General features: G+C 44.6%; 1 protein-coding gene across 1 annotated transcript in view; it reads left to right on the top strand.

Moving 5' to 3' along the window:
- Positions 1-2,658: 2,658 nt before the first annotated feature.
- The window catches only part of LOC146185145 (uncharacterized), a 55,430-nt gene continuing 41,027 nt past the window's right edge, over positions 2,659-17,061 (top strand). The window contains exons 1-3 of the mRNA XM_084606128.1: positions 2,659-2,825; positions 11,820-11,950; positions 16,748-16,899. Coding sequence (XP_084462254.1) covers positions 11,830-11,950; positions 16,748-16,899 — 273 coding nt within the window. The 5' untranslated portion in view covers positions 2,659-2,825; positions 11,820-11,829. The remainder of the gene's footprint in view (positions 2,826-11,819; positions 11,951-16,747; positions 16,900-17,061) is intronic.

Below are 17,061 nucleotides of genomic sequence, written 5' to 3'. Positions count from 1 at the left end.
TACCCTGTATACAGAACTCATAACAGACTACTGCCCAGCTGCGCTTCTCATAGTCGCTGAACTTAATTGTCTCGGATTGCGGTTCTTGCTGTTAATACCAGTAATGGCCCACTGTGCGGCAAAAATGTGCTCCACTAAATTTAATGTCAGAACATTGACGCAGTCGAGTTGGAGCAAATTTGGAGCAGAGAAAGCAGGCTGGAGCAGAATGAAGCAAATGGAGCAGCACTTCCACCCCTGCATTTAGGATGAATGCAAAGAAAGGAATACTGCAATCAAATTCTAAGTTCATTCTAAGTTCAAAAGGCAAGCCACCATGTCAGTGTTATCACTCAGTATCCTAATTTCTAAGTTCAATATCACAGAAACGACAACTGTGCCAAGCTCAAGCTTAACACCGTTCAACATGATCCAGTTACATATATATATTCCTGCCGAACATAATCACAGTTCCCATATTGTAAGGAATGTTTATCAACCATGCTTTTATTTATGTGTTTATTGATACCTCAGAGGTCCTAATGCAAGACTTTACAGAGGGAATGGGCTTGTGCACAATGATAAATGGCGACAGGCTGGTGGTATACATGGCTATGATTAGACAGGTTCTTCGATGGCAGTATTGAAGCTTACAGGATCACTGATGACGGATGATTCCAGTTGTGAACAGTGCTTGCGAAAAATGATTCATGAAATGTAGTTGTGCAGGCATGCGGTGAAACACCACTTTTACGATGACCTGTGCGAGGTGTTCTATACACAGGTTAGCCGAGACGACTGCCATGAGGTCTTGTATGAAAAGCTTGTGATAAAGGCAGGGGCATGAAGTACAGCGACGAGAACAGAGACTGTAACAGAGATTTCATGGCAGAGATGCTGAAGGAGTATTCGAGGGAATGAAACTGGTGGCACGGTTTTGAACAGGCTCATAAGGTTCAAGAGTAGTGTGGATCAACTATATGATTGGTATATTAAAGTTGTGATCACACAAGGGTTTTGTAATCTAGTAATTTTACACAAGAAGGTGCCAGCCATGGGTAGGTTACGATAGAGGTATCCAACAGTTCTATTAGAGTAATTAGTTACATGGCTTACAAGGCAAGACAATGTTAAGCCATTAGTGAGGTGAACACCAAGGTACTTAAACAAATTCTTTGAAAAAGTAGTACTAGTGTTAATTTTGTAAGTAGGATGTGTTGTTTTGGCAGTGGTGAGAAGAAATCAACAGTTTAAAGCTACTCAGGGACGGAGGCCACATAGCACATCACTATTGTATGCGAATTAGATATTGATATAAGGCAGAAGCGTCGGACGAGTTGGTTACAGAGCAGCGAAGTACACAGTCATCAACAAAAATGTGGATGGTAGAAGTTACTGAAGGGAGATCGTTAAGAGTAAGGGACAGTGCTTTGTGGAACACATAGCTGAAAGAAAACTTTGAAAAAGAGGACTGGGTATTAGCAGTAACAAACCGCGCGCGGTCGGTCAGAAAGCCTTGGATCAATCTAGTGGATAGAGGTTTGTTCAGTTCAGGCAGCTCAGCAGAATGCGGGCAACGTGAAAAATGCGTGCAGACCGGCGACGCAACTTGGGTAAAGCGGTAAAAGAAAATCGAGTACCGAACCTGCTGGATATTTTTCTCGAAGTTAATATTGGGATATATTGAGGGCGAAATGCACCATTTCGGCTCCATCTTAGTGCCTGTACCCTGTGCGATTCAGGGAACGTAGGAACGGGTGAATGCTAAATATTTTTTACACACTCTTGCACACTATGCGAACGCGCACACCTCGTGAATAAGGCGAAATAGAAGTGTCCTTTCGCTAAGGCAGTTTTGGGAAAACTGGTCGCAGCTTCGAAAAGACCCGTTTTATCTGGAGTGCCCGGCATTGCAAAAGAAAGAGCACATAAACACCCTTCCAGAATCAGCCAAGCGATCACATACGGTGATTACATACACACCGCAACCTTCAAAACGAAAGCCAAGACCACCTACACGTTGAGAATATTCTTCTTCCATGGCAGCACAAACCAAATCACGATCCCCATACACAGGCCTTTTACATACGCTCTTGGTTTCTAGTATGCCACACTGTGCACCATTCATGCTTCAAAAATAAATCCAAGACGCCCTGTTCGTGAGGCAACACGCAAATATGATTGTTGCAGAATGAACGGAGAGACCAACGGGGTCCGCAGGTAGGAGCACTCTTTCAATTTCCGTGGATGCACGAAGCCTCTAATGCGTCTATCGCCTCTGTCGTTACTAACGTAATCCATGAAGAAACTGCAAGATGAGCACTGAGGCACGAAATGTGCACGGCGCAAAAATCGTGATTCACACGACCAGACATTCCAAACGTCGTTTACAAACACACGACACGTGATCTGCCTTGGGCTTTCCTGCAAAAACCCCAATCCGACAATAATAAACAAAGCCAAGCCAATCCATGGGTTGCAATAACGATTTGCTTATTTTCACCCGGTTGCACCAAGCTTGTAGCTTATTCCAACCGGGTCGCAGCAACGCCGGCCTTGTGGAAATCGTCAGCTTTTTTCGAGCTTATAGCTTATAGCTAAAAGCCAATCCATGATGAGACAACCCAACAGCGCACGCAGAGGAACCAATCAGAGCTTGATAATAAAGGCCCCGAGAACCAATCGGGCTTCGAAGTGAAGGCAGTGAAGGGCGTTGCACGGTGCGACAATTTTGAAAAGCCAACCGCCACACCGCCGCACTGCCAGCATCGCGACTACGCGGGACTGCTACCCGCTGCCTACTTGCTCCGTGATACCGTCGGTACCGTGGTGTTCGTCGGTGCAAGGTAGGATTTATATCGACGTATACCAAGACCAGTTGACCGGTTTTAAAGACAGGGAGGTTCAGTTCGTTATGCCAATCGGGTGTCAACCACGAGCATCGCTTCGGTTACTTCAATGACAGTTGTCTGGTAACGAAGGAATTTCAGACGACCGCCTTGCATTCATGCTGTTGTCGCAAGCAGTTGTTGCTTCTTAAATGCAGGACACGTGAAATCTTACATATATGCTGTGGGACGTTTTCGTGCTTTTGCTTCTTCCAGGCATTGTCTTTGCCCTACGCCTGTCGGGTATTCAAGTTTTCTTGAGCGAGTGTGGCTGACCCAACTCGCAACTAAGCGGCCTCTTCGCTGTTCTCGATTCCTGCCGTAATTCTAGAGCAGAGGCCTCATACGTGGGCCCGTCGGCTCCAAAATTTCACCCTTGTTGAAAAAGCACGTGCCAGCTCCACGAGTCGGCTTTACCACCAGACTCAATTTCCCATTAAAATAAAGCCCTCGTCAGGCAGTGCAATAGAGTTAATGATAGTGCACGCCAGTTGTGGAAATAAAAGGCATGCCAAAACTCGACAATACTGTAGTGCTGTGCGCCACAAGTGCCGACTAGTGCGTGAAGATGCAAGTCTGATTGATTTATAGGAAGGGAAAGGCGCGGTAACTGTCTCACTTGTTTTCTGTGGACACCTCAACCGTGCCGCAGGGGAAGGATGGAAGGTGAAAGTGGAAAGAGAGAAAGAGGAGTAATTTCGACCACTTGGGGATCTTTAACGTGCGCTGACATCGCACAGCACACGGACGCCCCTTCGTTTCGCCTGATTCACACGGCGGACCAAATCGCGAATCGCTCTCACGATTCGCTGTGACGTGGCCCTACGTCAGTGATTTCCGCTGCTTCGCTTCAGTCCGCGAGCAGCAATTCGCGACAAGGTCGAGAGTCCTTTTCACAATTCGGATCCTTCACGGACAAGACATTTTTTTATTTATTTATTTCTCTCGCGGAACGCTTTTCAGCTATGCTCCCGGTGCCCAAGCATAGACAACATAACATACATTGCACTAAAACGCTGTAGGAAAGCGAGAAGCGGCTTCTGACGACTGACGGCAGTCGTTTCTATTTTGGAGTCGAACTAGCCTGTTTTTGCCTTCATTCGCAGTACATGGTTTTCACAGAATTTACAGTGACAGGCTCTTGCACTGCGCGATACCGAATGCGTGAGTTTTGTGACTGCACAGAGCAGTCGCTTGAATGTATTCATCGCTTTCCTCAAGCGTTTTGGCATTTGGCACGTACCGGGAGCATAGGGGCAGTCCGAATGGTCGTCTTCCAAGGGTTGAAAGCAGTATTTTCATGCAGCTCTCATAGAGTAAGCGCGATCGTTTGCACTGCAGAGAACTGCCTGCGTAGTATACCACATCGAGCGAAACAGTCACCACAATACTTTGGCAAAACGGCGCAGCAGCAGTAGCTGTAGGCCGCCGCAACCCGCGCATTCACCCACCGTCCATGCATCGTCCATGGTAGGCTACCCTCGATAACAGCGCGCCAGAACAAGGCTCTCCTCTCGCGCAGTGCCTGGGAGAAAGAGTAAGTCCGCTCTGTCGTCTGCTATTCTCTCCCACCGTGTGAATGCTCGCCGCGGACGGACGGACCTCGGATCAGAGGTCACGTGACCGATCGCTTCGCTATTCGGTCCGTCGTGTGAATCCACCTGGATTCACACGACGGACCGAATAGCGAAGCGATCGGTCACGTGACCTCTGATCCGAGGTCCGTCCGTCCGCGGCGAGCATTCACACGGTGGGAGAGAATAGCAGACGACAGAGCGGACTTACTCTTTCTCCCAGGCACTGCGCGAGAGGAGAGCCTTGTTCTGGCGCGCTGTTATCGAGGGTAGCCTACCATGGACGATGCATGGACGGTGGGTGAATGCGCGGGTTGCGGCGGCCTACAGCTACTGCTGCTGCGCCGTTTTGCCAAAGTATTGTGGTGACTGTTTCGCTCGATGTGGTATACTACGCAGGCAGTTCTCTGCAGTGCAAATGATCGCGCTTACTCTATGAGAGCTGCATGAAAATACTGCTTTCAACCCTTGGAAGACGACCATTCGGACTGCCCCTATGCTCCCGGTACGTGCCAAATGCCAAAACGCTTGAGGAAAGCGATGAATACATTCAAGCGACTGCTCTGTGCAGTCACAAAACTCACGCATTCGGTATCGCGCAGTGCAAGAGCCTGTCACTGTAAATTCTGTGAAAACCATGTACTGCGAATGAAGGCAAAAACAGGCTAGTTCGACTCCAAAATAGAAACGACTGCCGTCAGTCGTCAGAAGCCGCTTCTCGCTTTCCTACAGCGTTTTAGTGCAATGTATGTTATGTTGTCTATGCTTGGGCACCGGGAGCATAGCTGAAAAGCGTTCCGCGAGAGAAATAAATAAATAAAAAAATGTCTTGTCCGTGAAGGATCCGAATTGTGAAAAGGACTCTCGACCTTGTCGCGAATTGCTGCTCGCGGACTGAAGCGAAGCAGCGGAAATCACTGACGTAGGGCCACGTCACAGCGAATCGTGAGAGCGATTCGCGATTTGGTCCGCCGTGTGAATGCAGCCGCCGAGGTCGGGTTCGAACCCGGGTGCTAGGCTTGCATCTTCCAAGAAGCAAGCCTAGAGATGTCCGTGAGACAGGATGGACGCCTGTAGGGCCTAATGGTTTCTATTTAGTTGATTTTTTCGAAGAGTAAATGAGCTTGCCCTGTGGCAGGCAGATATTTCACTCGGCTCTTCGTTTATTTTTATTTGTCTTTGTGTTTATTTTTGTTTTATAATTACGTGTGTGTTTTTTTTTTTTTTTTTTGTGACGTTTACAGTTCAGTTCAGGCGTTCAGTCGTGTCCGACTCTTCGTGACCCTATGGACCATGTCACGCCACGCTTTCCGGTCTCTCACTATCTTCTTAACATCACATAGCTTCATCTGCAATGCCTCGAGAATGCCATCTAACCATCGCGTTCGCTGCCTACCCCTTCTCCCGCGACCCTCAACCTTTCCCAACATCAAATCTTTCTCCAGCGACTCCTCTCTTCTCATCAGATGACCAAAGTAGCTGAGCTTTAACTTTAGAATTTGACCCTGCAATGAGCGGTCAGGGTTTATGGTCGACAATATCGACTGATTTGATCTTCTGGCAGTCCAAGGAACTCTTAAGAGTCTTCGCCAGCACCACAATTCAAACGCGTCAATTCTTCGGCGGTCAGCCTTTTTCACAGTCCAACTCTCGCATCCATACATCACAACTGGAAAGACCATAGCACGGGTTATACGGATCTTGGTTGGCAGACTAATGTCTCTGCTCTTTACTAGGCGGTCAAGGCTAACCATTGCTCTCTTTCCCAGAAGCAGGCGTTTCCTAATTCATGGCTGCAGTCTCCTTCCGAGGTAATCTTGGCGCCCAAGAATAGAAAATCTGTCTCAGCTTCCACTTCTTGTCCATTGATGCTCCAGGACTTGATAGGGCAAGACGCCATGATCTTCGTCTTTTTAATGCTCAGTTTAAGCCCAAACTTCTCACTCTCTTCTTGTACGCGCATCAGAAGTCTCTCGAGTTCCACTTCACTTTCTGCCATTAAAGTGGTATCATCCGCATATCTAAGGTTGTTGATACGTTTTCCAGCAATCTTCACTCCAGCTGAAGACTCGTCCAGACCGGCCTTCCTCATGATGCACTCTGCATATAGGTTAAATAGGCAGGGCGACAGTATGCAGCCTTGCCTCACCCCTTTCTCAATCGGAAACCAATCAGTAAGACCATGCCCAGTTCTGACTGTGGCCTCTTGCCCTTCATAAAGGTTCCTGACGAGACAGATGAGGTGAATTGGAACTCCCATCTCTTGGAGAGCTTGCCACAATCTGCTGTGATCTACGCAGTCAAACGCTTTCGCATAATCAATAAAGCAGAAGTAAATGGGTTTCTGGAACTCTCTTGCTTTTTCCATGATCCAGCGAAGGTTGGCAATTTGGTCTCTAGTTCCTCTGCCCTTGCGAAACCCAGCTTGCACGTCCGGAAGCTCCCGATCCACATACTGCTGCAGCCTACCTTGCAGGATTTTTAACATCACCTTGCTAGCATGCGAAATAAGCGCGATCGTGCGGTAGTTGGAACAATCTTTGGCACTGCCTTTCTTTGGAATGGGGATGTAAACTGACCTCCTCTAATTCTGTGGCCACTGCAGGGTTGTCCAAATCTTTTGACATAATGTATGCAGTGTGTTAACAGCGTCGTGGTTGAGGTTTTGAAGCAACTCAGCTGGAATACCATCAATTCCGTTAGCTTTGTTCTTAGCAAGGCTGGCTAAGGCCCATTCAACTTCACTCTTCAGGATGCCCGGCTCGAGATCAGTAATCACAACCGTCCTATGTTGGGTTTGCACATCCGGGTCCTTCTTGTACAGTTCTTCTGTGTATTCCTGCCACCTCTTTATCTCTGAGGCTTCAGTGAGGTCCTTGCCTCGTTTGTCCTTTATCACGCCCAGCTTAGCACAGAAGCTTCTTTTGATATCTTTGATTGTTTTATACAGAGCTCTTGTGTTCCTTAATTGGCTGTTGTCCTCAACTGTTTGACACTGTATGTTCAGGAAGGCATTCTTATCTCTCCTTGCTATTTTCTGAAAATCCGCATTGAGGACCTTGTATCTTTCTCTTTCCCCCATACCTTTTTCAATCCTCCTTTCCTCAGCTATTTGCAAAGCCTCTTCAGATAACCAGTTTGCTTTTTTGCATTTCTTTTGCTTTGGAACTACCTTAGTAGCAACTTCTTGTATTATATCACGAACATCAGTCCACATCTCTTCGGGCTCTTTGTCTTCTAGATCTAATTCTTGAAATCGATTCCTCACTTCCACAGCATATTCTAATGGAATCTGATCCAGATCATACCTGAAAGGCCTTCTAGTTTTCTGCGTTTTCCTCAAAGCTTAATTTTGGCAACAAGAAGCTGATGATCGGTGCCACAATCGGCCCCAGGCCTTGTTTTTACTGCTTGTATAGCGCTTCTCCATCTCTGCCGGCAAATAATATAATCGATCTGATTCCTGTACAGACCGTCCGGTGAAATCCATGTGTACAGGCGCCTCTTGTGCTGTTGAAAATGAGTATTCGCTATGGTCAGGTTGTTTTCTTGACAGAACTCTACTAGCCTCTGCCCAGCTTCATTTGGCTCACCAAGACCGAACTTGCCTGTAATTCCGGATATTTCTTCACTCCCGACCTTAGCATTCCAGTCTCCTATGAGAAAAATGACGTCTGATGATGGGGTGCGGTCTAAAAGGCATTGTAGGTCCGCATAAAATCTCTCAACGTCAGCTTCTTCAGCAGCAGTGGTCGGTGCATAGACTTGGATAACTGTTATGTTGAAAGGGTGACCTTGGATCCGAAGTGAAATCATTCGGTGGTTTTTGGGGTTGTACCCTAGCACTGCTTTGCCCATTCTTCTGTTTACTATGAGAGCGACCCCATTCCTTCTCTTGGATTCGTGCCCACAATAAAAGACATAATGGTCGCCGGAGTTAAATTCTCCCATTCCGGTCCACTTGAGCTCGCTGATACCCAAGATATCAATGTTCAATCTGTCCATTTCTCGCTTGACGATATCCAGTTTACTTTGCGTCATAGATCTTACATTCCATGTTGCTATGTGATATATCTCCTTGCAACATCGGACTTTCCGGTCGCTTCCCGACACATCCACAACTGAGCGTCCTTTTGGCTTTAGCCCAGCCGCTTCATTCGTCCTGGAGCTACTAGGAATCGCCCTTTGTTCATCCCCAGTAACATGTGGGACGCCTTCCAACCTGGGGGGCTCATCTTCCGGCGCCATATCGATAATGGTATTGTGACTGGCCATAGGGTTTTCTTGGCAGGAAATACTGGAGTGGGTTGCCATTACCTTCTCCAGTGAATCACATTTTGTCAGAACTCTCTGCCGTGACCTGTCTATCTTGGGTGGCCCTACACAGCAGAGCTCACGACTTCATCGAGTTTCGCAAGCCCCTCCGCCACGACAAGGCAGTGATCCATGAAGGGGGTGACGAATTCTCGGAAAATAAAAACCGAAAACTGCAACCCCTAAATATAGCACAAAGGGGACGGCTAAGCGCGTGTGCATGACTGCACTACATCATATAGCTTTCTTTTTTTCTTTTTATCCCTCACAGCTATCATCGGCTGAACATAACAGTGCAACTTAAAAGAGGGACCAAGGAAAGAGAAGACACAAGCGATGATTTTAGCTTCTTTAGGAGGGGTGACGTTTACGTTCCCTCCTAAAGAAGCTGAAATCATCGCTTGTGTCTTCTCTTTCCTTGGTCCCTCTTTTAAGTTGCACTGTTATGTTCAGCCGATGATAGCTGTGAGGGATGAAAAGAAAAAGAAAGCTATATGATGTAGTGCAGTCATGCACACGCGCTTAGCCGTCCCCTTTGTGCTATATTTAGGGGTTGCAGTTTTCGGTTTTTATTTTCTGAGAATTCGGCTGACTTTTTTCGGTGTTTATTTTCAAACACAACTTGCGTTTTTTTTTTTTCGGTTAATATTATTTTATTCTGAATAAATATCTTTTTTTTTTTTTTTCGGTGAGATAAGAGGCATACGTGTACAGTTAAAAGTGACGTAGTGTTCATTTTGGCTTCTTTTTCTTGCATGTTGTTTTATGCACTTTATTTAATGTACAGTTGGTCATATATACAGCTAGGCACCTGGAAGAAAATGCTATTGTCATGATGAAAACTATCGTTATGACAAAACACATATGTAAAACAAATTAACACATTAGACAAAGGAGTAACTGAATTATTGGTCATTATGATCAAATTTTGGATAAACCAATTCACTTAAAAAACAAACTCACTTCTCTTGGCTTGTGTCTGAGAAGTGTCACGTGGCAAGAAACTGGCGGGTTTTGGTCTTCACGATTTCCTGGAATCACTTGCGCTACAAATGCTCTGGTCTGTCCTCAGCCCCTCAAAGTGCCTGCCTTGCTGCAGGCACCTCTCCTCGGACGCTTGATCTGTTTATGAGGGTCGGGATTCGGGAAGCACAGCTGCCTTTTTTTCCCCATTCGTGAGGCCATGAACAATGCCTCAAAACCCTCAACCGCTGTGCTTAAACCAACGATCCCACTGTCCCACATCATGCCCCTGGATTGAACACTGTTGTAGTGTTCTCCCGTCTTCGAGAGTTCGCGGTGTGCATGAAAAGGTACTGCCCTTTTTCGGTTTAAACTGAACATTTTAAAATGCTTTCAGCGTACTTTTATCGGTGTTTTTTTCGGTCTAAACCGAAAAGTCCAGCCCCTAGTTATATCTAATAGCTTGTCCTCGTGAATAAAGTTTTATTCATACACCCTGCCTCATTATATCAACAAGCTATATAATTGTTCTTGTCATTTAAATTCACTACAATGCCAAAGCCGGCCTGCCATATAAACAGGAGTAGCAACAAGTGGAGAAGTAGGAGCTTCAGCATTCATCGCCAGGTAAAGATCTGCTTGGTTAAAATGAGGCTTTACATTAATGTCAGGTGGTTTTCCATGCAATGGGGCTGCTTATAACTGTATGTTATGTATGGTTGAGATGATATTGAATATTTTAGGGGCACAAGTTAAAGAAACATTGGCACCAAATTTCTATCGCATTCGTATCGTTAACGATGTGCAAAACATTACTGCACATTGATAACCACGCGATTTTCACCTACAACTTCCAAATAAATCATGACTGGATTTTCTTTTTCTCACCTGTTGCAGTTTCAACAGCCGACTGATGGCTGCGACGTCAAAGTCATGTCTGTCTAGGTCACGCAGGAAAGGAAAAAACAAAAAGCAATACAATTGCAACTTCCCCACTTGCTTTGTTTGGTTTGGTTTGTAAGGTTTAATGTCCCAAAGCGACTCAGGCTGAGATTCCATAGTGGAGGGCTTCGGAATTCTGAATACCTGATGCTCTGCCTGGCATTGTCCTAAGGCGTAACCCGTTACCTCTATGATACAATCTGCAATCTGTGACCTCGCTCTCGGTTTCCAAAAACAAAAGCCCCACTGCAGCACATTATTCAAGAATTCCTTGAACTGCAGGAAAAATACAGCAGCTTCACAGCATTTTATAGCGACTGTTCGAAAAGAACGGTGTACCCTGGAAGTGCAGTAGTGTGAGGAGATCGGGAAAAAATAAGACTTCTGTATTGTGCATCAATTTTCACTGCTAAATGCCATGCAGTTTCAGATGCCGTGGTGGAGAACATAACGAGAACATCACAAACAGCATTATTTAGACTCCCTAGGCATTCTCACAGCTCTCAATCTCTGAAATGATGTGGCTGCTATACTCTGAGACATCATGCACAATATAACAACTGCCATTGCTCGAGGATTTACTAAAAATTCTGCTGGGTTCAGAGTCAATTTGGCATTAATAGCAACGACAGAGAGCTGATGCATGTGCTGCTAAAGCTTGTGAGAAGAAAATCAAGAGTATAAATATATCTTACAAAGACTGTATGAAACTTGTACATCACAAACTAAAAGAATGGCAGTGTTTCTGGAATGGGGAAGTGGATAATAAACTAACTTAGTAAAGCTCATTTTTGGAGAATTGAAATCATGCCGGCATCTGGAACGTTTCATACAAGTAACAAAAACAAAAACAAACACCAGTGTGAGAAATGTGAAGGCGAACCAACTATTAACCACATTTTATTCTCATGCGCAAGACTGGAAACAGTAAGGAAAAATTATTTTACCCCATTTTACAGCAAACCTATTCCTCTTGATTTAAACATTTTGTTTCTGCTTACTTCAAGGCATTGAAAAGGTGCTGCTGAGCAGATCTGTGTAAATGTTGTTGCTCTCTCCACGTTGTTTAATAAACATTTGACAACGGAAACATGCCAGAATTAGCTGGTTCAGTCTCTTTGGTTCCGATGTGCGACACTCTATCTTGATTCTGTTTCAGGCTGACAGGCATGGACAAGCCCGCACGACGGTATAAAGACTCGACAGAGTCAGCTCAGCATAGCGAAATGGAAGCTGAGCTTCCTTCAGTTGAATCGGTGTGCCAAAAGCTGGATGCAGACCTTGCTGCCAGTGAGTCCTTCACACTTCTTTTGAAACTTGGAGGGCAGTGTACTTCTGCTGAAAGCTAATGGCATTGTAATTTTATAGTTGGGTCATAAGAAATGTTTTAAAATGTCAGAAAAATGGGTCTATACCTGTGTTCTTAGCACTGTACTTCTTTTGGCACCAGTTACCAGGTTTTCTCGCAATGCCATTGCATTCCATTTCATGTGGCCAATGAAGCCACATGACTTCCTCTTTGTAGAAAGGTCTGCTGTGCACTATATGACCACATTCAGTGGTACTTAAATGTCGTATTTTGTGCACCTGGAATTGTTGGTGATAACATAATGGTCTGCCGCAACATTAACAGGGTGGAAATTTGGGCTGGTTGGTGCATGATCTGTGGCTAGAAACAGTGCCAACACAGAGACGAAACAGAGAGGGGGGACACGGCGCTCATCTCGTGTTTAGCCACAGGTCTGCCGCAAATTTTGATAGTACTATGAGTGCTTAGCATGTTGTCTGTCCACATTGTTCAAACATCCTTTTGCTTTTAAGTAGGAATATGCGGATATTGAAATTTTCAATGAGGAATATGGGGAACAAGGCCCTTGAATATTGAATCTAATATGTAATCAGTCAACAAAAATAGGAAATAAAAAAATAGCAAACATTGTTCATCTTGTTTATTTCAGAATTCATGTGATGTTTCCAAATAAAATTAAACTAGAATTGCAAAGTAGTGAAAATTTAGTATAAATTTTATACAAGATTCTATATACTGGTTTTTTGTACAGGAAGGACCTGCGTGAAATCAGGAGAAGTTTTCACATTGCTGTTGAATGCAGTTAACTCTTATTAAAGGACCAGAAAAAATGTCCAAATTAACTGAAAGCTTACGTTATCGAATGGCCCTGGAAAAACCTGCCGAAAACCATTTGCATTACAGTAACTCTATCTGATGAACACCTGCTTGATGCTTGTCTGCATTTGAGATGAAACTGAAGTGATAGGGCCCTCTTCTCTGAAGTGAAGTCCCTCTTTACGATACAGCCCCATCGTGTTTTTAGGATACTCCACTGCATAGTCCACAGGGTCAAGCATTGCTGTGAAGCACACAGTGTGCTGAAACTATCACGAGTTCGAGAATTTTCGGTGTAGTATTCAGTAATATGCAAGTACTTGGAAAATTTTGAATATCAGTTTTCGAAATACGAATTGAATAACAAACATTTGATTCATATTTGAAATAAAACGATGGCCATACTGCTGGTGGCGGAGTTCGTAAGTACACTTGGGAGTGGAGCCGACCACATCGCCTTCTCACTGTGTTCCTACGCAGTTGCCACATTATGAATTGATTTTTCCATGCCATTTGCATCGTTGCAAAACAGCATTTGCTGCCAGTGCACTGTGACAAAATCTTCGGAGCATCTTCAGTTACTTTTTCCTTCGGTAAATGCTCTGATGCTAAAATAAAAACAACACGCTGGAGATTGTGTTTACTTGTCCTAGCTCAGCGACCAACACGACCAAGAGTGCACTAAGATCATTTCGCATTAACAAGTCGCTTTATTCCTGTCTTGTATTTTGATACGGAAGTATTTGAAACACTATTGGTTCGTCGTAATGAATTTTTTGACGTTCGTTGTCATTTCCAGTTAAGTAAAGGCAAGAAAACGTTTGTTACTGCATCATCCTGAAATAGTTGACTTGTTTAGTGCAATACTGAATATTTTTGTGGGGTTTAATTTTTCAATTCATTTCATAGGTCCTGAGTGCAAAGTAAAGATGGACATTATGAGCGTGAGATGTGAGATTTAATGGATGAAACACTGTGCATTAAGGGCATGGTATACAAGCATTTAGTGGCCTATATGCGGTGCTTGCTGAGTCGTACCTGTGAATACTTTTGGGCTTTAAGCTTTACGAAGCGCAGAATTTATCGAAGGTTATACACGCTCGCTTTATCACGTTTTACCATTTACGACTGGAGGGGATCTTTTAAACATGCAGAGAGGAGCGTTCTCATTTAAAATCAGAATGAGATTGTGCTGTTGGGCCTCTTTTACATCACTCATTGAGTTGGTCTACCTTTATTCAGCTTAAACCAGCAAGCCTTCATTTCATTTTATTCCTTAAAGGCATCAAGAAGGCCTATGAGGAGCATGTCTGTCACTTCAAGTTCTGTGTTCGTCTTCCACCTTCACTCAAAACTGACCAAATTTTTATTTATATTCAATTACTTTGCTTTGATTACAGGAAATTCCTTGAGGAATTTAACATCAATTCAATAATTTTGACGTGTTTTTGAATTTTAATTTTCCATCAGGATTTTTCGCTCACGGCCAATAACGACTATGCTGCCGCTTAGTTTTTCTGCGATGCGGGACCCTTAACGACATCGCGATATAGTCTTGCAAATTCGGCTGGTGAAGCTATATATATATATATATATATATATAAAACACCTATGCTGGTACAATATAATGACTGGCGGCGGAGAATGTCCCATTTGGTTGAGGCGCTTTAGTATGTGCACATGATATGAAATGAGCTTGAAAAGCAAATACAATTAAGGCGAATAAAAAAAAATGAAATTATGAAATTCCTCTGGTGAAGTAATTCATCAGCTGATGAAGCATACGTACAATAAAGCGAGGCTCAGCACTGCAGCTGGCTTGTAGGAGTGCTTGTCTGTAGGAGGCACCTGGCACGTGTAAAGATCAGCTTCTCCCAGGTGGCTGCAGTGTCATCAATGTTTTCACTTCTGCACAAAGGGGTATCCTAATTTTATGCTTCGGACCATCGTATGAGAAATTGGCACGAGCTGAAAATGCAAAAAACGGACTGTTGCTGCTAACGTCTGTAATTCTTGCAGAGATGGGAGAGCAGTGGTAAATCATATCCCGGAAGGACTTTCGAAAACGACTGCTAGGCAGATTTCAGTGACTCATCTACAAGCGGTGCTTGGGGCATATATTGGACAGACAGGATGTTGCATAAATGACCGACTTAAGGAACATGCAAAGGGTATTGAAAGTAGTGAGTGTGAGCAACTTGTCAAACACTGTCATATACTTGTCGTATACCATGGTTCTGTGATGTGAGGATTACAGATGGCTCGTGAAACTCTAGAAGCCTTCTTATGAAAAATGCGAGTCAAGCTGTATTATTGACACTTCAATCTTTCTATATGAGGCTGAGCAGAAATTCTTTCACGTCTACTCTGATGAGATCAGTGCTGTTTTTTTTTTCTTGCCTTGTACGCATTCGCATCAGCTGGTAGGGCTATATATGTTGACTGCTTTCACCTTACTAAAACCGTAGTAAGTGCCTGTTTTGTCCTTCCTTGTGTGTCTCTGTTGCGCTGAAAGTCTTGTTGCTATGTTTTGCAATCACTAATGACCACCACTCTTCAGGCACTTGTTGGTATGCTGCGAAGAAAGTTTCCTGCACAGATTACTTGTGGAAATGTGGTGAAGCTAATACAGGAAGACTTGGCGGGTTATTTTTTATCAAGAATGCATTGTTTGGGGTGCAATTTCAGTTGCCGCTGTGCCTTTACGTGCTGCAAGGGAGCGAGGCAACAAGCTGTCTCAATAAAGGGCATGATTGTGTTGTGGCCCCAGCAGTTCTCTTTCTTGACAATGTGCTCTGCCAGGCCTCTTACATACTGGCCTCATTCGTTTCCCCGTGAGGGGGGTTAGAAACATCAGACATTAGAAGAAGAAAATACTAGTACCTCTTTTTGGGCAGCTTACGATTCGTGCACATTTAGCAGCTCCCTTGTCATGCAAGGAATAAGTCAAACTGTCATAGCATTTCCGTGTCACAATAATTTTGCTTTGCAAGATTTGTACCCATCCTACGTGATTTCCACTTTCTTATTATGTGAGGCCTGATAGGCACCTAAGATGATGTGCATGAGGTGTTGGTGTGCGATATTCTGTTGCATTTGCATCCAGTTGTTGTTACCCTTATTCACTTCAACATGAAAGCCTGTGCGTCTACATGCACCTAGTAGAAGCATGAGCTGCGCGGAAGAATATGAACAGGAGCTGGAAGACAAGGAACAATCTCTTTATAAGCAGGTTTGAAGCTCGATTGCCTTCAGGGGAAATCTGGTCCGTCAGAAAGGAAGAGCATTTTTTCTTTTTTCTTGCTGTGACTAGGAATTTGAAGAAAGTGGCTTGCTAGACACCCTGTTGACCTTGGTAAATCATCATCATCAGCCTGATTATACCCACTGCAGGGCGAAGGCCTCTCCCATATTTCTCCACTTAACCCGGTTCTGTGCTAGCTGCATCCACTTGAACCCTGCGAGCTTCTTAATCTCATCCACCCACCTAACTTTCTTCCGCCCCCTGCTACGCTTTCCTTCCCTTGGAATCCAGTTTGTTACCCTCAGCGACCATCGGTTATCCTCTCTTTGCACTACATGTCCTGCCCATGTCCATTTCTTCTTCTTAATTTCCACTAGAATGTTGGTAACTTGAGTTATTTCTCTGACCCACTCTACACGCTTTCTATCTCTTAATGTTACCCCTATCATTTTTCGTTCCATAGCCCTCTGGGTTGTCCTCAACTTAAGTAGAACTCTCTTGGTTAGCCTCCACGTTTCAGCCCCATAGGTGAGTACAGGCAAGATGCAACTGTTGTATACTTTCCTCTTGAGCGATACCGGTAAGCTGCTAGTCATAATCTGCGAGTGCTTGCCAAATGCGCTCCATCCCAATCTTATTCTTCTTAATAGAGCTGCTCAAGGCACTTGGAAAGCGATACGAAAGTCCTGCCCTCATGAAAGCTACCTTTCATCTACAGGTTCTGCACTGAAGGTCTATCTACGCTTGCGACCACGGGTGGGCGGCAAGCCATTCACAAACCCAGCTTTTGAGTTACGCACGGAGACTACTGTGGTGTCCACGACGGCCACTCTGGAGCACCAGCAGCAAAAATGCTTCAGCTTCAACAAGGTGGGCTGGCAGGTTGTACGTTGAGGTGCAATGGTGGCTTATGTGCTCCTCTGCGAGATTGTCTGGATTGAACATTTAAAGGCTTAGACAAGTTCAAGTTGTCATGTGTTGGTTACCACTTTCTAACAATCAAGAGGCTGTCACTCAATAAAACAAGAGGGG

Source organism: Amblyomma maculatum, chromosome 6 (assembly GCF_055883805.1).
Source record: "Amblyomma maculatum isolate TAMU_Amacu chromosome 6, ASM5588380v1, whole genome shotgun sequence".
Taxonomy (NCBI): Eukaryota; Metazoa; Arthropoda; class Arachnida; order Ixodida; family Ixodidae; genus Amblyomma; species Amblyomma maculatum.
This window is presented reverse-complemented; position numbering and strand designations above follow the sequence as displayed.